The sequence below is a fragment of the Salmo salar genome, chromosome ssa18 (assembly GCF_905237065.1).
Source record: "Salmo salar chromosome ssa18, Ssal_v3.1, whole genome shotgun sequence".
Taxonomy (NCBI): Eukaryota; Metazoa; Chordata; class Actinopteri; order Salmoniformes; family Salmonidae; genus Salmo; species Salmo salar.
Window position 1 is genome coordinate 78,123,561 of NC_059459.1, and position 22,318 is coordinate 78,145,878.

The window sequence follows — 22,318 nt, forward strand, 5'->3', positions numbered from 1 at the left end:
CCTGGTTGAGAATGAAACGACTGAACAAATGAACGAAACAGCAAGTGAGTGAAATAAATAGGTTTTGATTATGTTTTACTGGTACGTACGTAAATTTACATATGTAAATGCCAACAAAATAACTTTTTGGTCAGTGTGTGTTTCAACTATTTAACTGTACTAGAATGTTTAAAATGCTGCTAAAAATGTATATATTGGTATTGAGTTTTTTTGGCAAGGAAAATATCGGATATTGTCACTAAATGTGGTAAGCAGTTGTGTGGTTGCAGTCAATAAACACCATGGGACCACGCAGCCGTCATACCGCTCAGGAAGGAGACACGTTCTGTCTCCTAGAGATGAACGTACTTTGGTGCGAAAACTGCAAATCAATCCCAGAACAACAGCAAAGGACCTTGAAGATGCTGGAGGAAACAGGTACAAAAGTATCTATATCCACAGTAAAACGAGTCCTATATCGACATAACCTGAAAGGCCACTCAGCAAGGAAGAAGCCACTGCTCCAAAATCGCAATGAAAAAGACAGACTACGGTTTGCAACTGTACATGGGGACGGTCTACCGGGCATTGGGATGACAAACCAACTCGGGATGAGGAGGGCTTTTAGCAGGTAGAATAGTAGGGACCAATTGGAGGTTAACTTAGTAGCAATACAAATGTCATTAACATGTGTAAATATTTGTATGAACATAAGATTCAACAACCGACATAAACTGAAGAAGTTCCACAGACATGTGACTAACAGAAATGGAACAATGTGTCCCTGAACAAAGGGGAGGTCAAAATCAAAAGTAACAGTCAGTATCTGGTGTGGCCACCAGCTGCATTAAGTACTGCAGTGCATCTCCTCCTCATGGACTGCACCAGATTTGCCAGTTCTTGCTGTGAGATGTTACCCCACTCTTCCACCAAGGCACCTGCAAGTTCCCGGATATTTCTGAGGGGAATGGCCCTAGCCCTCACCCTCCAATCCAACAGGTCCGACGTGCTCAATGGGATTGAGATCCGGGCTCTTCACACTCTTGGCATTCTCTCAACCAGCTTCATGAGGTGGTCGCTTGGAATGCATTTCAATGAACAGTTGTGCCTTGTTAAAAGTGTATTTGTGGAATTTATTTCCTTAATGTGTTTGAGCCAATCAGTTGTGTTGTGACAAGGTAGGGGAGGTATACAGAAGGTAGCCCTATTTGGTAAAAGACTAAGTCCATATTATGGCAAGAACAGCTCAAATAAGCAAAGAGTAACGCCAGTCCATCATTATTGTAAGACATGAAGGTCAGTCAGTATGGAATATTTCAACAACTTTGACAGTTTCTTCAAGTACAGTCGCAAAAACCATCAAGCTCTATAATGAAACTGGCTCTCATGAGAACCGCCACAGGAAAGGAAGACCCAGAGTTACCTCTACTGCAGAGGATAAGTTCATTAGAGTTACCAGCCTCAGAAATTGCAGCCCAAATAAAATGCATCAGAGGTCAAGTAACAGACACATCTCAACATCAACTGTTCAAAGGAGACTGTGTGAATCAGGCCTTCATGGTCAAATTGCCTCAAAGAAACCACTACTAAAGGACAAGATAAGAAGAAGACTTGCTTGGGCCAAGAAACATGAGCAATGGACATTAGACTGGTGGAAATCTGTCCTTAGGTCTGATGAGTCCAAATTTGAGATTTGTGGTTCCAAACGCTGTGTCTTTGTGAGATGCAGTGTGAGGTGTGAGGTGCTTTGCTAATGACACTGTCTAATTTATTTAGAATTCAAGGCACACTTAACCAGCATGGCTACCACAGCATTCTGCAGTGATACGCCATCCCATCTGGTTTGCGCTTAGTGGGACTATAATTTGTTTTTCAACAGAACAATGACCCAAAACACACCTCAAGGCTGTGTAAGGGTTATTTGATCAAGAAGGAGAGTGATGGAGTGCTGAATCAGATGACCTGGCCTCCACGATCACCCGAACTGGATGAGTTGGATCGCAGAGTGAAGGAAAAGCAGCCAACAAGTGCTCAGCCTATGTGGGAACTCCTTCAATTAATCTCATGTATTTATAAAGCCCTTGTTACATCAGACGATGTCACAAAGTGCTATACAGAAACCCAGCCTAAAACCACAAACAGCAAACAATGCAGATGCCTGTTGGAAAAGCATTCCAGGTGAAGCTGGTTGAGAGAATGCCAAGTGTGTGCAAAGCTGTCATCACGGCAAAGGGTGGCTACTTTGAAGAGTCAAAAATATATTTTGATTTGTTTAACACTTTTTGGGTTACTACATGATTCCATATGTGTTATTTTATAGTTTTGATGTCTTGACTATTATTTTACAATGTAGAAAATAGTAAAAATAAAGCGAAACCCTGTAATGAGTAGGTGTGTCAACTTTTGACTGGTACTGTATATACATTGATTCTGGAAGAATAGAACTTATAAATGCCTCATGAGCTTAGTTCTACTGTCACACTCCATAAGAATCAAAAATATAAGCTTGTTTTACTCCAATGTTTGTAAACATTGTAAATGTAAACGAACAATGTATAGCCTCATAACATGGTTAAAAAAATAATAATATCATGGATGGTCAGTCCTTGCATCCATAGCTCTGTCTATTAATCTGAGAGTGGTTACATTTCTCCAGGCCCATCTTTCCACTTTTTACCAAAATCTGTGGATTTGCCCTTTAAACAGCTGCATATTATCAAGGTATTAAAGTGTCCACTACAAAAAGGTAAACAATAGGCCTATAGCAAATGCAGCACATGGCATTCATTTTTCACATGTAAATAGCACTTTTCAGTAGTGTTCAAACCATGAGAGCAGCATTTATTTTTCAACTCGAATCAATGAGCCCAATCAGTCCTCCATGACAACAAAATAAACAACAGAGTAGTGCTGGCTAATAAGTCCTTAGTTTTGGGGTTATGCTCAGGTAAAACAATGGTTCATCTATACTTCCATATTTCCAAGTCCTATTATTGAAGATTGAGGGGTATAACATTTATTGTAATGACTGAAATTCTGATAGACAGTGGTTATTAATGTAAAGATATAATTTAATCATATTATTATTTGTAGTAGAAAGCGATGTGTTAGAAGAAGCCTACATAACCAACCCATAAAGTAAAATTTAACATCCATATATGGCCAGCTATGTAAACTTTAACATTGATTTATCCTGCAATAAATGTCGTTCAATTGGTAACATACATTTTTGTCTTCTTCTAATGCCACTTAATTGGAAAGTAATATAAATGTAACGGAATGTAATCAGATTATGTTACTACATTTGGGTAATCCAAAAGTTACGTTACTGATTCCAATTTTAGACAGTTAACTAGCAACTAACGGATTACATTTATAAAGTAACGTACCCAACCCTGCTACATGATTTATATTTGATGATTTTTTGGGGGCGGAGCGTTGGTGGAGTCGATGCTTCTCTCCAACAGCACCCTGGAGAGGTGCGCTGGGAATGAACAAGAAACATACTTTTAACCTCTACCACTGAGAAAGGGGACAGCACATGGATTCATCATGGACTGCGCACAGATCTCTGATCTGATCTTGCTGAGATCTTCTCTGTTAGTAATTAGCATTTCACATTTTGAGAGTAAATTGAGGCGAATATATTGATACAACTCACATTGTCCGATAGAGAATTACACGGTTATCAAAACGTCACGCCAATGTAAGGTTACACCAAACACATATTTTATTTGAAGTGTTTGTACAATTCACGACGTGAAAAATGTATGTCGAAAAAACAATTTACAGCCATTTCCGTGTTTTACCGCTAGGTTTTGTGGGTATGATGACGCGTCCATTGGGACAGACTGTAAATCAGTTTGATGCAAACATCTCTGGTGGGAAAATGCGCATATTATCTTATGCAGATTTTTTTTAATTTTTAATATTCGCATGAAAACTGTCTCAAATTGAATGGAAACCTTTCTACAGGTTTTTTGTTGTTGATGCGACGCCATTACATCCGGCTGTTTTTATCGACACAAGATAGTTTAATGGAAATGCACAGTTGCCGCATCAATTTTCTATATGAATTTTCTAAATGTCGACAAAAAGATCACTGTACAAGTTAATGGAAACACAGCTTATTTTGTATGAGAACCGAGAATCCTACTCATTAAGCTCCACGTGATTTATGTCACTTTTGTTTTGATCCGACTTCGCCGTCGCTCACGCCAGGGAGGCAGCCTGGTTCCAAAACGTACGCAGTCATTTTTCACCTGGCGCAAACTGCCCTCACAGGCAGCCCGGGCTATAGCTTAGGGCAACACGACAGAAGACTGCTGTCAGACTGAGTGATCTACAACTCACCTTGCATACTAAATAACTCTTTTTAAAATGTATTTAACTAGGCAAGTCATTTAAGAACAAATTCTTATTTACAATGATGGCCTACCCAGGCCAAACCCAGACTGCACTGGGTCAATTGTGCTCCACCCTATGGGACTCCCAATCACAGCTGGATGTGATACAGCCTGGATTCAAACCAGGGACTGTAGTGAGACCTCTTGCACTGAGATGCAATGCCTTAGACCACTGCGCCACTCGGGAGCCCGAATAGCTACTCATTATTATATATTATTATTACAAAATTATACGATTTTGGTTTTAGATGTCTGTTTTTTTGTCTGTATAACTTCCAAAAAGTGGAGAGAGGAAATCAGATCATAAAATTACACTTTAGAGTCTACTTATTTTTTTAATTTAACCTTTATTTTTAAACTAGGCAAGTCAGTTTAAGAACAAAGTCTTATTTTTGAATTTACTAATTGAATATAATTTATAGACTTAAAGATACAACTCAACCAACCATAACATTTACAGCTTCAAGAGCAGAACTTGACACTCTGAACTGTTCTTTAATTTGGAGACACAGGATGTGAAGTTCCCGCCCATGGAACGTCTCATTGGCCGGAGAACTGAACCCAGCCGTCTGGAACGTCTCATTGGCCAGAGAGCTGAACCCAGCCGTCTGGAACGTCTCATTGGCCAGAGAGCTGAACCCAGCCGTCTGGAACGTCTCATTGGCCGGAGAGCTGAACCTAGCCGTCTGATTGGCTTAAACACAGAAGGCGTCAAACTTCGAGAACTGGCGCGGGTTTTTGTATTTTATCTACTACGGTGGCGGGAGATGAGAAGTTAGACAGAGAGACATTTGATTAGTATCTCCACTACTTTTGAGAATTAATCAAATTAGCTTCATGTTTTGAGTTTATTACTGTCTCCAAATATCAAGTTTGCTTCGGGAGGAGAAGGACAATGAAAATGGATGATTTTGGGGTCTACGTTGTTTTGGGAGTGAACGATGTGCCCCTAAAGCTCCTATGGTAAATTATCTAACGTTAGCTAGCCAACCGTGTAACGAGAGTTTGATGTATCTTATTCGATACTAGATGGCTATTTATCGTAAATGTATCGCTTTGCCAACTTATTTGTGTTTGTTAATCGATAACACTAATGTGTGAGTTGCATGTTTTTATAAATGCGTTTAGCTAGCAATGTTATCACAAAATTCCACAATCACGCATGGTGCAGCAGTCATAGCTAGATTCTGGTATGGTTACCCCAACACATGTCTTGTCAACGTGTAGGAAAATGCATGATATAAAGTAGCTCAAGTGTAAAACATTTTTTGCACCAGCTAGCTGGTTAATAGGTAGCGTTAAGTAGTTTAATATTTAACTCTCCTTTACAGTGCAAACGGGTCAGCCCAGTTTTCCGTTGCAGTACCACCGAGTTCCCAGCAGGTGGTGCTGTTTTCCAGGGGGCGATGGGGAGACCGGATCTGCGTCAACGCAGAACTCAACGACGCCGACAGAGTTCCAATCACCATAGGAAAATTGACACCTTATAACAGGTACGTTCCTATATTTCCAGGGCCAGGACACGTTAAAAAAACACAACGTCGAGGAAATGTCATGAAGAACAAAAATGCCTCCCTGACATGTAGCACAAGGAATCACTCTATTTGTGACATTGCTATCTGAAAACATTCCACAACATTTGCTTACTGAACGTGGCCCAGCGAGCTATGATGTAGACAATTACATGGAAGGATATTTTTGGGATGTCCCACAAGAAGGCACACACACACACTGACTGACTTGTCCCTGGTAAAAGTTTATTTTGCATGTCTCCTAGACCAGTATTTGTCAATCCTGGTCCTGGGGACCCTAAGGAACAAACTGAAATGTGTCGCCAGGACCAGTATTGAGAACCACTGTCTTAGACGGTAATAATAGGGAGTAAAGTATTGTAGTGTGATTGTCACATTATCTTGTTCCTGGTTCAGGTGTTTAACATGGGAGCAGTGGGAAGAGGAGAGCTGGACTGAAGGAGTGATGTTGACTGTCAGCTTGGAAGGAGGAAACCTGGTGAGTGGATGGATGGACAGATAGGACAGAGGGAATTGGCTGTCAGCTTGGAAGGAGGAAACCTGGTGAGTGGATGGATGGACGGACAGATAGGACAGAGGGAGTTGACTGTCAGCTTGGAAGAGAAACCGGAGGAAGGACAGAAGGACAGAGGGAGTTGGCTGTCAGCTTGGAAGGAGGAAACCTGGTGAGTGGATGGATGGACAGATAGGAAAGAGGGAGTTGGCTGTCAGCTTGGAAGGAGGAAACCTGGTGAGTGGATGGATGGACAGATAGGACAGAGGGAGTTGACTGTCAGCTTGGAAGGAGGACAACAAGGCTTCTGTTTGTGGCGAACATGTTGCCAGAGTAACAATTTCAGTTGAACGACTTGAATAAACATTCCAAAACGTTACAGTGAAACATCAAACTGCTACTTTTTGTAAGGATTACTGTGGCTTTTAGCGACTTCAAACTAAAAATGACTTAGCAATTCCTACTAAATATAATGAACAAAGATATAAACGCAACATTTAACAATTTAAAATATTTTATAGTTACAGTGCATAGAAGGAAATCAGTCGATTTGAAATAATTTCATTAGGCTCTAATCTATGGATTCACATGACTGGGCAGGGGTGCAGCAATGGGTGGGCCTTCGAAGGCATAGGCCCACCCACTTGGCAGTCAGGCCCACCCAATGTAGAGCCAGGCCTAGCCAATCAGAATACGTTTTTCCCAACAAAGTATTTATGAGGAGTATTTCAGTCTGAAATAAAGACCTTGTGGGGAAAAACTTATTCCGCTTGGCTGGGCCTGGCTCTACATTGGCTGGGCCTGGCTCTACATTGGCTAGGCCTGGCTCTACATTGGCTGGGCCTGACTGTCAAGTGGGTGGGCCTATGATCCCACCAGTGGAGAAGCTGGTTGTTGAGGTTCTGGGTTGGCGTGGTTACACGTGGTCTGCGGTTGTGAGGCTGGTTGGACGTACTGCCAAATTCTCTGAAACGATGTTGGAGGTGGATTATAGTAGAGAAATGAACATTCAATTCTCTGGCAACAGCTCTATTGGACATGCCTGCAGTCAGCATGCCAATTACGCGCTCCCTCAAATTGAGACATCTGTGGCATTGTGTTGTGACAAAACTGCACATTTTAGTGGCCTTTGTCCCCAGCACAAGGTGCACCTGTGTAATGATCCTGCTGTTAAATAAGCTTTTTGATATGCCGCAACTGCGAGGTGGCTGGATCATCTTGGAAAAGGAGAAATGCTCACTAACGGGGATGGAAACAACATTTTTACAGAAATAAGCTTTTTGTGCGTATGGAACATTTCTGGGATTTTTTTATTTATTTCAGCTCATGAAGCATGGGACCAACAATTTACAGTCACAGCTAACAAAATAACTAATGGAATATGTTAGCCAACGTTCAACCTTGTTGAACGCGCCTCTGGGGAGTACTGCCTAAAATACTATGGTATCTATAGAGATGGAGAAGGTGGGATGGTTAGATACAGAGAAATAATTCCTGATTGAATATATTTTATAGACTGGCAGGGAATACCATCTCTAAACCAGAGCATGCAGATATACAGAACTATGTATTACATTTTGAGACGATCCAAACGGCGATGGACTTGACTCTGTTTGTTCTACAGGCCAAAGGAGATATGGACCCTGACCTCACCATGTCCATGATGGAATACACCCCAGAGGTGAGATCAACACGCCTGGCTCCTCAGTCCTTCTAGGGCAGTGTTTCTTAAAGGGTACACATTGTAGTTGTTGCCCTAGCGCTAATGTTTCTTAAAGGGTAGACATTATAGTTGTTGCCCTAGCGCTAATGTTTCTTAAAGGGTACATACACATTGTAGTTGTTGCCCTAGCGCTAATGTTTCTTAAAGGGTACATACACATTATAGTTGTTGCCCTAGCGCTAATGTTTCTTAAAGGGTACACATTATAGTTGTTGCCCTGGCGCTAATGTTTCTTAAAGGGTACATACACATTATAGTTGTTTCCCTAGCGCTAATGTTTCTTAAAGGGTACACATTATAGTTGTTGCCCTAGTGCTAATGTTTCTTAAAGGGTACATACACATTGTAGTTGTTGCCCTAGTGCTAACGCACCCGAGTCCACTAATTAAAGGTTTGATGATGAGTGGATGAAGGTGTGTAGTGCTAGAGTTTAAAAACTAAAATGGGGAGCAGTTAAACACTGCTCTCGGGAAGTTCTACACCAGTGAATGTTGGGGAAAGGAGAGGACGCCATCTTGAAATTCAAAAGGAATAAGCCCATTGTTACTTCAGAACCTCGTTCTATTAAATGTCACTCAAAGGTAGAGTCAGTATTGCACGAAGTAGACTGCAATATCAGGCTCACGTCCGAAGTATCTGCAGTTCATCGTGCTTGTGCCCTCTCTGCCCTCCCTCTTTCTCCTTCCCCCCTCTTTCTCCTCGTCTCTGCCCTCCTTCCCCCCCTCTTTCTCCTCGTCTCTGCCCTCCTCCCCCCTCTTTCTCCTCGTCTCTGCCCTCCTTCCCCCCCTCTTTCTCCTCGTCTCTGCCCTCCTTCCCCCCTCTTTCTCCTCGTCTCTGCCCTCCTTCCCCCCTCTTTCTCCTCGTCTCTGCCCTCCTTCCCCCCTCTTTCTCCTCGTCTCTGCCCTCCTTCCCCCCTCTTTCTCCTCGTCTCTGCCCTCCTTCCCCCCTCTTTCTCCTCGTCTCTGCCCTCCTTCCCCCCTCTTTCTCCTCGTCTCTGCCCTCCTTCCCCCCTCTTTCTCCTCGTCTCTGCCCTCCTTCCCCCCCTCTTTCTCCTCGTCTCTGCCCTCCTCCCCCCCTCTTTCTCCTCGTCTCTGCCCTCCTCCCCCCCTCTTTCTCCTCGTCTCTGCCCTCCTCCCCCCCCTCTCTTTCTCCTTCCCCCCTCTCTTTCTCTTTCCCCCCTCTCTTTCTCTTTCCCCCTCTCTTTCTCTTTCCCCCTCTCTTTCTCTTTCCCCCTCTCTTTCTCCTTCCCCCCTCTCTTTCTCCTTCCCCCCTCTCTTTCTCCTCGTCTCTGCCCTCCTTACCCTCTTTCTCCTTCCCCTCTTTCCTCTTGTATTCCAGAGCGCCATGGCCCCTTCCCCTGTTAGGGAGGGGAAGAGAAAGAGGGGACAAACGAGGGAAGAAGACGAGGAAGAGAACAGAGGGAAGGAGAACACGTGTCCCATCGAAGTGGTGTCGTCATTTTCAGATAAGTCAACCCCGCTCAGAAAGGTCAGAGGTCAGAGCAGAGGAGGTCAGACCAGACTGTTCCTCCAGGGCGAGGAGCAGGGAGGCGCGGCTCTCACCCCTCAGAACACTCCTCCACAGAGGGGCAAGGGTAGACCTGCCAGGACACCCACTACACAGACTGGTGAGTTAACGTATCTGTGTGTGTGTGGGTGGAAAGGATACATTATTGTGTGTAGACTGCCAACCAGTGTATTGACCCTGCTGCCTCCTCATCGATGCAGCCCCATTGGTCAACCCGTCAGGTCGCTGGGGTCAGAGCCTGTGCCCCATCGACCCCCAGACAGCCATTCTGATTGGAGGGCAGGGATCCAGGATGCAGTTCTGCAAGGACCCCATGTGGAAGCTGTGCACTGGTGGGTTTACCTTAAGACATGGTATACAGTTGAAGTCAGAAGTTAACATACACCTTAGCCAAATACATTTAAACTCAGTTTTTCACAATTCCTTGACATTTAATCCTAGTAAAAATTCCCTGTCTTAAGTCAGTTAGGATCACCACTTTATTTAAGAATGTGAAATGTCAGAATAATAGTAGAGAGAATGATTTATTTCAGCTTTTATTTCTTTCATCACATTCCCAGGGGGTCAGAAGTTTACATGCACTCAATTCGTATTTGGTAGCATTGCCTTTAAATTGTTTAACTTGGGTCAAACGTTTTGGGTAGCCTTCCACAAGCTTCCCACAATAAGTTGGGTGAATTTTGGCCCATTCCTCCTGACAGAGCTGGTGTAACTGAGTCAGGTTTGTAGGCCTCCTTGCTCGCAATCTATAGGATTGAGGTCAGGGCTTTGATGGCCACTCCAATACCTTGACTTTGTGGTCCTTAACCTCTTACATCTAGACGTTCCGCTAGCGGAACACCGCTCCAATATCCAATGATAGGGCGTGGCGCGAATTACAAATTCCTCAAATCCCCAAACTTCCATTTTTCAAACATATGACTATTTTACACCATTTTAAAGACAAGACTCTCCTTTATCTAACCACATTGTCCGATTTTCAAAAAGGCTTTACAACGAAAGCAAAACATTAGATTATGTCAGGAGAGTACCCAGCCAGAAATAATCACACACCCATTTTTCAAGCTAGCATATAATGTCACAAAAAACAAAACCACAGCTAAATGCAGCACTAACCTTTGATCGTCATCAGATGACAACCCTAGGACATTATGTTATACAATAGATGCATGTTTTGTTCAATAAAGTTCATATTTACATCAAAAAACTGCTTTTTACATTAGCATGTGCCGTTCAGAACTAGCAAGGGTGACGCGCCGGCGCATATCGTGACAAAAAATGTCAAAATATTCCATTACCGTACTTCGAAGCATGTCAAACGCTGTTTAAAATCAATTTTTATGCGCTTTTTTTCTCGTAAAATAGCGATAATATTCCGACCGGGAGACGTCGTTTTCGTTCGAAGACTGAAAATGTAAAATGGACTCTTAACGTGCACCCGTATCATTGTTCTCAGATCGACCACTATCCAAATGCGCTACTGTTTTTCAGCCAGGGACTGCAGAGTCATCAATCAACGTTCTGGCGCCTTCTGAGAGCCTATGGGAGCCTTAGAAAGTGTCACGTTAGAGCAGAGATCCTCTATTGTCCATAAAGAGGCTATAGAAGGCCAAGAAATGGTCAGAGAGGGCACTTCCTGTATGCAATCTTCTCAGGTTTTGGCCTGCCATATGAGTTCTGTTATACTCACAGACACCATTCAAACAGTTTTAGAAACTTTAGGGTGTTTTTCTATCCAAATCAAACAATTATATGCATATTCTAGTTTCTGGGCAGGAGTAATAACCAGATTAAATCGGGTACGTTTTTTTATCCGGCCGTGAAAATACTGCCCCCTGTCCTAAACAGGTTAAGCCATTTTGCCACAACTTTGGAAGTATACTTGGGGTCATTGTCCGTTTGGAAGAACCATTTGCGACCAAGCTTTAACTTCCTGACTGATGTCTTGAGATGTTGCTTCAATGTATCCACATCATTTTCCTTCCTCATGGTGCCATCTATTTTGTGAAGTGCTCCAGTCCCTCCTGCAGCAAAGCACCCCCAGAACATGATGCTGCCACCCCCATGCTTCACGGTTGGGATGGTGTTCTTTGGCTTGTAAGCATCCCCATTTTTCCTCCAAACATAACAATGGTCATTATGGCCAAACAGTTCTATTTTTGTTTCATCAGAGCAGAGGACATTTCTCCAAAAAGTACGATCTTTGTCCCCATGTGCAGTTGCAAACCGTAGTCTGGCTTTTTTATGGCGGTTTTGGAGTAGTGGCTTCGTCCTTGCTGAGCGGCCTTTCAGGTTATGTCGATATAGGACTCGTTTTACTGTGGATATAGATATTTTGTACCGGTTTCCTCCTGCATCTTCACAAAGTCCTTTGCTGTTCTGGGATTGATTTGCACTTTTCACACAAAAGTATGTTCATCTCTAGGAGACAGAACGTGTCTCCTTCCTGAGCGGTATGACGGCTGCGTGGTCCCATGGTGTTTATACTTGCGTACCATTGTTTGTACAGATGAACGTGGTACCTTCAGGCGTTTGGAAATTGCTCCCAAGGATGAACCAGACTTGTGGAGGTCTACAATTTATTTTCTGTAGGTCTTGGATGATTTCTTTTGATTTTCCGATGTCAATCAAAGAGGCACTGAGTTTGAAGGTAGGCCTTGAAATACATCCACATGTACACCTCCAATTGACTCAAATGATGTCAATTAGCCAATTAGAAGCTTCTAAAGCCATGACATCATTTTCTGGAATTTTCAAAGCTGTTTAAAGGCACAGTCAACTTAGTGTATGTAAACTTCTGACACACTGGAATTGTGACACAGTGAATTATAAGTGAAATAATCTGTCTGAAAACAATTGTTGGAAAAATTACGTGTGTCATAGACAAAGTAGATGTCCTCACCGACTTGCCAAAACTATAGTTTGTTAACAAGAAATTTGTGGAGTGGTTGAAAAACGAGTTTTAATGACTCCAACTCAAGTGTATGTAAACTTCTGACTTCAGCTGTATATCCTCACCTTGATACCAATAACGGAGCTGTAGTAGATGGTGTCTAACCCCCTGTCCGTACCAATAACGGAGCTGTAGTAGATGGTGTCTAACCCCCTGTCCGTACCAATAATGGAGCTGTAGTAGATGGTGTCTAACCCCCTGTCCGTACCAATAACGGAGCTGTAGTAGATGGTGTCTAACCCCCTGTCCGTACCAGTAACGGAGCTGTAGTAGATGGTGTCTAACCCCCTGTCCGTACCAATAACGGAGCTGTAGTAGATGGTGTCTAACCCCTGTCCGTACCAATAACGGAGCTGTAGTAGATGGTGTCTAACCCCCTGTCCGTACCAGTAACGGAGCTGTAGTAGATGGTGTCTAACCTCCTGTCCGTACCAGTAACGGAGCTGTAGTAGATGGTGTCTAACCTCCTGTCCGTACCAGTAACGGAGCCGTAGTAGATGGTACAGGGCCTTCAGAAAGTGTTCACAGCCCTTTTACTATTCCCTCATTTTGTTGTTACAGCCTGAATTTAAATGTGATTACTTTTAGATTTTGTGTCACTGATCTACACCCAATTCCCCATAATATCAAAGTGGAATTTAGTTGTTTAGAAATGTGTAAAAAAAATTATGAAAAGCTGAAATGTCTTGTCAATAAGTATTCAGTCCCCGCTATGGCATGCCTAAATAAGGTAGAGTACATATGTGCTTCTCAAGTTGCATGGACTCACTCTGTGTGCAATAATAGTGTTTAACATGATTTTGAGTGATTACCTCATCTCTGTACCCCACACATACAATTATCTGTAAGGTCCCTCAGTCGAGCAGTGAATTTCAAACACTGATTCAACCACAACGACCAGGGAGGTTTTCCAATGCCTCGCAAAGAAGGGCAACTATTGGTAGATGGGTGAAACATTTTAAAAAGTAGACATTGAATATCCCTTTGAGCATGGTGATGTTATTCATTACACTTTGGATGGTGTATCAATACACCCAGTCACTACAAAGATACAGGCGTCCTTTCTAACTCAGTTGCCGGAGAGGAAGGAAACCACTCAGGGATTTCACCATGAGGCCAATGGTGACTTTAAAACGGCTACAGAGATTAATGGCTGTGATAGGAGAACTGAGGGTGGATCAACAACATTGTAGTTACTACACAATACTAACCTAAATGACCGAGTGAACAGAAGGAAGCTTGTACAAAAGCCTGTATTCCTAAACATACATCCTAAAGTAATACTGCAAAAAATGTGGCAAAGAAATGTACTTATTGTTCAGAATACAAAGCGTTCTCTTTGGGGCAAATCCAACACAATACATGATTGAGTACCACTCTTCATATTTTCAAGCTTGGTGGTGGCTGCATCCTGTTATGGGTATGCTTGTCATCGGCAAGGACAAGGGAGTTTTTTTTTTTTTTTTAGGATAAGAAACTGAATAGTGTTAAGCACAAGCAAAATCTTAGAAAACCTGGTTTAGTCTGCTTTCCAACAGACGCTGGGAGACAAATTCACCTTTCAGCAGGACAATAACCTAAAACACAAGGCTAAATATACACTGGAGTTGCTTACCAAGACAACATTGAATGTTCCTGAGTGGCCTAGTTAGTTTTGACTTAAATCGGCTTAATTCTATAGCAAGACTTTAAAAATAGCTGTATAATAATGATCAACAACCCACTTCACAGCATTTTAAGTTAAAAAATACATTAATAATTAACAAATATTGAGCAAAGCTCTCCCTAAAAAGATTCACCGGTGTAATCGCTGTCAAAGATGATTCGAACGTGTTTTGACCTGGGTGGTTGAATACTTATCTATTCAAGAGCTATTTGTGTTTTTGTTAATCATTGTATTTTTTTTTTTATGTTTGAGTTTCTTTCACTGACAGAGTATTTTGTGTAGATTGTTGACAAAAAATGACAATTAAATCAATTTTAATCCCACTTCGTAACACAACAATGTCAAGGGGTGTGATTACTTTCTGAAGGCACTTTAGCTAGCTGTGTTTTTCATGTACTTTGGATCTTTGTTTTTTAATTGGTTCACATGACACCCTCACTTCCTTGTGGACCCTTCAGAGGACATGTCATGGGTTCCCGCGGAGACGCTGGCAGAAGGCCCCACCCCCGAGGCCCGGATTGGCCATACTGCGACCTACGACCCTGATTCCAAAAGAATCTTTGTGTTTGGGGGTTCTAAGAACAAAAAGTGGTTCAACGACGTTCACATCCTGGATACACAGAGCTGGAAGTGGAGCACAGTGGAGGTGAGACTGGACACACACACACACCTAATAATCAGGGACTGGATAGGTGTACGCTTCCATCTGTGCAAATGTAAGAACATGAATGATCTTTCTACCCTGTTCTTCCTCTCCAGGCCCAGGGAAAAGTACCTCCATTAGCCTACCACAGCTGCAGCATGTTTCGGGGTGAACTATTTGTCCTGGGAGGGGTGTTCCCTCGCCCTCACCCTGAACCCGACGGCTGCAGTGACTCTCTCTACATCTTCGACCCACATCTCTCCATTTGGTACCAGCCCATCGTCACAGGCGACAGGCCCGCCCCCCGCTCAGGGTAAGATGGACCGATCCAAACCGAAAAAGCTTCAGACCGTTAGTTAGAAAGAGCGGTCCTCTTTCTACCTCTTGATTCACACCCACATGGGTAGCCTGGGCCCAGATCTGTTTGGGCTCTTGTCAAAATCCATTGCCTATTGTCAAACCAAACATGACAATAGGAAGTAGGTATGATGGCACAAACAGACTGGCAGCTAATAACTGGGTGGATGTTTAGCAACTTAAAGCACAGATTAGATGTACAAATAACTTGAACTTCTATAGTACAGATCAGAGGATTACCAGAACAGTCTTTTGGGGGGGGGCTGTCTGATTTTTCTCTTCTTTGATTCCCTCATTTTCTCTCCCTCTTGTCTCCTTCGATACCTTTTTTTTTTTTTCTCTCTGTCTCTCTCTGTCTCTCTCTGTCTCTCTCTGTCTCTCTCTGTCTCTCTCTGTCTCTCTCTGTCTCTCTCTGTCTCTCTCTGTCTCTCTCTGTCTCTCTCTGTGTCTCTCTCTGTGTCTCTCTCTGGTCTCTCTCTGTGTCTCTTCTGTGTTTTTTGGTTTGTTTTTGTGTTTTTGGTTTTTTCTCTCTCTCTGTCTCTCTCTCTCTGTCTCTCTCTCTCTGTCTCTCTCTCTGTCTCTCTCTCTCTGTCTCCAGTCACTCTGCCTGCGTTATCCAAGGGAAGATCTATGTGTTTGGAGGCTGGGACACTCCACTCTGCTTCAACGACATGTACATGCTTGACCTGGGTAAGAGACACAGGCTTGTTTGTCCAGGAGGTCGATGTGTGGTGAGACTTCCTGACTGCTGTTTAGGTTACTCTTCACGGCTCTGCAGCTTGTCTGAGGCTCTGCAATACAATTGGCCGGGTTAGTTATTAGAGGGACGGCATTGGAGGACTAACATTTTAAATTAGATTGTCACTGTTTATTTAATATTAGTCACTGTATCTTTATTGCTTTATGGATCCCAACACTCCCAGGAAAACAGTGGGAAGTGTTGCTGAGTGGACTATCCTGAATAAATACATGTTAAATACAAATATATACAAATAAATACACATGTTTTCAGGACTGATGGAGTTTTCGTCTGTTCAGACCAATGGATCACCCCCTTCTCCGCGCAGGTAGGACTAAAGGCTATACACAAGAATGCAGGTTACAGAAACAAACAGTTTAAAGACTCAATGAGTCTCTCATAATTCAGACAGCCATCTTTTTATCCATCCTTTAAGGTAAGTTGAACCTTTTAACCCAGGAAGTGTCATTGAATCGCTCCCTTTTTATATAAGGGAAAACCTGTAATCGATGCAATGCTTTGTCTGTCTTCATAAATGTTTGTGCTTTTGGATACTGCTTCTCCCCACTATGAAAACTAACAGAGGACATGTTACATGTATGTGTGTGTTACAGCTGGCATGGTTGTGTGCTACTCTCTGACTCTACGTTTGTGGTCCACGGGGGATACAACGGGAACCAGGCCCTCAATGACACCTTTACCTTCAACACAGGTCAGACACACACACACCCTGCTTCTCGCCACACACACACTCCTCCAGAACCAGGCCTTCAACACTGTGTGTGTGTGTGTGTTGCAGACACCAACACCTGGACTGAGCTGGTTCACCCACAGCTCTCCGTGCCCAGAGCTGGACATTCCATCATCACCATGGCGCTAGCCAATCAAAACCTTTCATTCAAGGATGACGGCAAAGAACGGAACTCCGACCGCACCCCCAAAACCCTGCTGGTATTTGGAGGGGGCGACAACGAGGGGAACTTCTATTCCGACCTGACGACCCTGGTTGTCGCTGAACTTCTGGACCAGAACTAATGCTGTGTTCATAACCAAGTGGGAATTTACCACGTTACAGCTGGGGAAAATCCACTTGAATGCCTCTCCAACTGGTCGTTACTGGTGGGACACTTGTATATTATCCCTGAGCTCCGACTTCTCCCACATCCTGACCTCCCTTAAGTAAGGAAATGACCCCAATAACCACATTTTCGGCAGCTAAATGCGATAAAAACCATTGTTTATAAAAAGCTATCTATTCATTTTTTTTAACACTATAATTTGTTTGTGAGCATGATAACAGTTCCTGTAGTTTTATAGTTGACGCGGCTTGTTTGCCATTAGTCAATCTGCGATAATCAACAAGTTGAAAGCACGTGAATAAATCCAACTGGTATTTACTTCCCACTTGGTTATGAACACAACATAAACCACATGAGTGGAATCCTAAATGGCACCCTATTCTCTATATAGTGCACTACTTTGGACCAGGGCTCTGGCCACATACACAGCCCCTATGGGTGTATTAGAGGAATCTCACAGATCTGCTGTATATTCTGATGTTTTCACGTCATTAGAAACAGGAAGTGCTAGTCTTTTTTTTTGTTTTCAAATGTCTCTCAGGGTGATGAGAGAATGGTCAGACTGATGTTATTGATACATTAAAACATGTATACATTCCAGGAAATGCATATTTCTGTAGTGCACTGCTTTTAACCAGAGCCCTTTGTAGGGAATGGGTTGCCGTTTCGGAACTCAAGCCACATGTCTGGGTCGCGTTCATCAGTGCACACTGTAGCAAAACTGCAACAGAAAATGAGGGTTCCTTATCGGACAAATTAAGGTAGTTGTTCTATTTCGGACAGTTTGGTTCCTATTGAATACAACCCTGGGGTTTATAAAGTGAGGATTTATGGTTTGACTGTAACCTTTTGTACTTCAAGTGCAGTGTTTTTTTTATTATTATTTTGGTGAGCCTAAAGGTGTGTGTGTGTGTGCGTGTGCAAGCATTTTTATTTTTTTTATTTTTTTTTACTTTAGATGGTCAGTAACCATAGTGGAATTAAACTAAAGCATAATTTGAAGCCGGGTTGCCAGTCTGTTTCTGCTCACTTGCCAATTGAATTCCATAACTCAATCGGACTGGAAACCAGGCCACATTACCATATTGGGCTTTAAAATCATTTACAACAAGACTTAGAAATCTATTTCAAATTACAAAAAAGACAAAAAAAAACTAACTTTGTCATAGAAATAAAGAATTAGGTTTTTTCCTACGTTCCAATTATTTTGTGTGTATATATATATATATATATATATATTTTTTTAAAGCTACTCAAGTTCTGCGTCTCAGGTTCACACGTTCTAATTAGAGCCTGACTGATTTTTATCAGCCGATATTGGCTTTTTTAACGCTATATCGATATGGGCTGATAAACTATATTCAATAAATAGGATGGGGGTGAAATCTCGTGCTTATCTGGACACTTGTGACCATTCTCATGATGTCATTGTCACAATGTATGAAATCAATTTTTAAGCATAATTATTTGACAATTGCTCTTGTTGAATGAGAATTTTGTGAGAAATGATTTTTATTTTTTTATTTTCCCCATTGTAAACAAATGTGTGTGTGTGTGTATATATGGGCAGGTTTATTGGTATGGATCTTGTTTCAGAATGGTGTCGCTTTCATTTCTTAGGCAGATTTTGTTTTTGTACATGCATGCTGAATAAACTGAAAGATACTAAAAGATACTCCCTTGTGTAGTCTAAAGGGAATGATGCATAGCAGGCTGATTCGTGTAGCCTAGACTTGAGATAGCAGAGGCCATTGTAATAGATCTACAGCTGTGAGACTAGTCAATAGCTATCATGTTTTTCCTCTCTCCTTTGTAGGAGAAGGTGGTCCAAGTTCCTTCCCCTCTGACATTTTTTTCAATGGGTTTTGAGAAAGTGGTGAGGAGAGGAGATGCAAGGAATTGAGGAAAGATGAATTGAGAGTCTGTTTGGAGACCTACCTTAGCTATGGGTGAGTAGGTAGCTATATGAAAGCTGTGGTAGCTTGGCTACGGGTAGGTAGCTATACGAAAGTTGTGGTATGTGTATTTTGAAGGGAACCTAATGCACCCCACTCTTCCTTTTATAAATCAGACTTTGATTATTGGTATAGTCTGAAACACGGCACTGCAAAAGGAGTTTCCTTACAAGCCAGAGTGTTGAATACAATTACACTTTACCGGTTATCTGTGTGGTTGGTCCTTCAGATGAAATTTAAAACAATCTACAGGACAGTATCATTTACCTGAATTTTTAGAGTGCATGTACTGAGGTAGACATGTCACCTGGCACATATGTAAAAACACCTGCAAGACATTGGTTAGTATGCATAGTTCGCAGAGTAAGTTCAAGTATAATTTTACTCAACATTTATGACAAACCAGGGATGATAAGGTTTATTTCTATGTAAATGTGCCTGGCGTTGCCTACACAATTGAAGGCATTGCTACATTATGTGAATATTCTGGTCGCAGCTGTATCCAACACCTGTATACTTTCCGTAATGTACCGAGTTTACCCGAAGTCAGAGAGCGGCCCCCCCTTTCCTCCAGTCGTGGTTCAAGCGGCCATGTTCGCTCGGTCGTCACTTGTAACCACAGCCACAAAGTCATCAATTCTGGCTAAACCCCGCCCATTTCTACAATTTAATCTTCTTAAAATCCCATTTTAAGCCTAACGTTAACCCTAGCCTGAACTACACTGCTAACCTTATTCAAACCTTTTAAATTTAAGACCAAAAAAAACAAATGTTTGTTATACATTTTTATGATAGCCATTGTGGCTGTGGTAACTAGTAACAACCTGTTCGCTCGGGCTTTTTCCGGTATCGGGCTCGGTTGTGTGCGTTAGGCTCCATTTGCTAGTGCCACTCGGGCGCAGCTCACTCGCTCGTTCGTTGACACGCCAAAAAAACAACAAAAAAAAACACTGTTGCCAATTTTAATCGATTTTACAACTTGAGGATTTCTTCATCCGCTCTCACGGATATAAACACCGTATGCAGGGATCGGACAGCGCAGGGCTGCAGTGCAGCGTTTGAAACGACCTTATTCAAATCACGGGAAGACGGGAAGCGATTTCCGTGGATTTTAATTTTTTTGGGGGAGATTGTTCAGTTGCTAGCTAGCTAGCTCGGCTCTAGCTCGAAAGCACAAATTCCCAAGTATACATGGGCTAATCAACCGTTTTTGATTTCCTCGCTAGCTAGCACACTAACGTTTTATTAGGCAAGGTGGTGGTTTAGTTACCCGGGTATTGGAGAATAACGTCGAGTTTCTATTTTTATAATCAACGGTGCTGGCTAGCTAGCCCGAAAGCTTTATTTAAATATATATATATTTAACGTTATATACGTCAACGAAGGTCAGGGTTCGTGTGTGTGTGGGGGCTAACTTGGCCTGAAGTTGAAGTCTCGGATTTTATTTAGTTCAATAACGTTATCTGTGTGATTTCCGTTAACGTTAGTTTGTCATTGAATGAAAACCGAGCTAACGAGGTTATTAGCTAGCTGTCCGTAGCCTTGACACCGCACTGATAACGTTCGCTTAGAATATGTGCTTCCTCAAATGTAGCAACTACTAGCCGACGTTAATGTGGTTTGTTTTTCTGGGGGGGGGGCAGGACTTTGCATTTTATTAACGCGAACTGTAGCTAGCTAGACAACTCCATAGCTAACGTTAATGCTGGTGACTAGCCATCTGAGACGTATTTGCTAGCTTGTGTTGCCGGCAGAAATAGTATTACCCAGTGAGTTGAAACGGTTGAACTCTGGACCCCCCCCCTTATTTTCCAGCGCTGTGTTGACATGGGAAACACACTTGTACGCTAGCTGTCTGGCTAGCTAATTCAGCGGCTAATGAAGGAATCAACTTGTTGATCACACAGCGTGTGTGTGTCTAACACAGTTAGCTAGTAGACGGTGGTTTTTACCACTGCTAGCTAAATGAACACAAGATCCTGAAACTATTTTTATTCGTCTTCCTCTCTTCACTTATTTTCTACAACATCCCTGAAAATGTCGGCCAGGACGCCATTGTTGGCCGTCATTGAAAATTCGTCAGGTGGCCAGGTAAGATATTTTTTTGTTTGTTGCTAATGCTAGCTATCTACCCAGAACAATCGGTGCTAAACTGTCTTAACTAAATGAAATTTTGTCAACTAACATTAGCTAGAAAACTATCCTCTCCAGCCAACGTCACACACAGTAGCTTGTTTCTTTATGTTCCTTGCTCGGCAATGAACTGCGTGTGACCAGCCAAGCCAAATGGCATTGATCCAGACTGATTGATTGTTTTGGCTATGTAAACTTGTTTTATTTTACCATCAACTGAGTAATCAAACTAAATTGGTATCCAACTCCTACACTCACTCATTCTGGTGTTCCCAACCTGAAACCCAATTGAGGTTTCTGTTTAGATTGTCATTTCCTTCCTACCTGGCTAATATATATGTATGTATGTGTCATTTCATGTCCTTTTGTACTGGCACAGAAATAGAATAACAAACTACACTAGTATGTGGACACCCCTTCAAATTAGTAGATTTGGATATTTCAGCCACACCCGTTGTTGACGGGTGTATAAAATCGAGCACACCGCCATGCAATCTCCATAGACAAACACTGGCAGTGGAATGGCCTTATTAAAGAGCTCTTTGACTTTCAACGTGGCACTGTTATAGGATGCCACCGTTCCAACAAGTCAGTTTGTCAAATTTCTGTCCTGCTAGAGCTGGCCAGGTCAACTGTAAGTGCTGTTATTATGAAGTGGAAGTGTCTAGGAGCAACAGCTGCGAAGTGGTAGACCACACAAGCTCACAGAACGGGACCACAGAGTGCTGGAGCATGTAACGTCCTTGGTTACAATACTCACTACTGAGTTCCAAACTGCCTCTGGAAGCAACGTCAGCACAATAACTATTAGTTGTTAGCTTCATGAAACAGGTTTCCACGGTTTGGGCTAGGTCCCATAGGGAAATACAGCGTTATAATGACATTCTAGATGATTCTGTGCTTCCAACTGTTTGGGGGAGGCTCTTTCCTGTTTCAGCATGACAGTACCCCCATGCACAAAGTGAGGTCCATACACTAATGGTTTGTCGAGATCAGTGTGGAAGACTTGACTGGCCTGCACAGAGCCCTGACCTCAACCTCATCAAACATCTTTGGGATGAATCTGAATGCTCTTGTGGCTGAAAGGAAGCAAGTTCCCCACATCAAGCCTTCCCAGAAGAGGTGGTTGCTCT

General features: G+C 42.5%; 2 protein-coding genes across 3 annotated transcripts in view; both read left to right on the forward strand.

Moving 5' to 3' along the window:
- Positions 1–4,917: 4,917 nt before the first annotated feature.
- Positions 4,918–18,772, forward strand: krcp (kelch repeat-containing protein). 2 transcript variants are annotated; one of them, XM_014156694.2, is made up of 12 exons: positions 4,918–5,348; positions 5,717–5,878; positions 6,314–6,395; positions 8,035–8,091; positions 9,472–9,760; positions 9,861–9,992; positions 14,738–14,925; positions 15,039–15,235; positions 15,878–15,969; positions 16,292–16,346; positions 16,633–16,730; positions 16,818–18,772. In XM_014156694.2, exons 1-12 carry the CDS (start codon positions 5,281–5,283, stop codon positions 17,051–17,053), a joined length of 1,656 nt encoding a protein of 551 aa, XP_014012169.1. In that variant the 5' UTR covers positions 4,918–5,280; the 3' UTR covers positions 17,054–18,772. The 2 variants fall into 2 exon arrangements, with proteins under 2 accessions (XP_014012169.1, XP_045556491.1); XM_045700535.1 differs by lacking the exons at positions 4,918–5,348; positions 5,717–5,878; positions 6,314–6,395 and adding an exon at positions 6,558–6,647.
- A 1,073-nt stretch (positions 18,773–19,845) lies between these two features.
- mark2b (MAP/microtubule affinity-regulating kinase 2b) overlaps positions 19,846–22,318 on the forward strand; it is a 138,782-nt gene continuing 136,309 nt past the window's right edge. Inside the window, exon 1 of the mRNA XM_045700611.1 lies at positions 19,846–21,143. Coding sequence (XP_045556567.1) covers positions 21,090–21,143 — 54 coding nt within the window. The 5' untranslated portion in view covers positions 19,846–21,089. The remainder of the gene's footprint in view (positions 21,144–22,318) is intronic.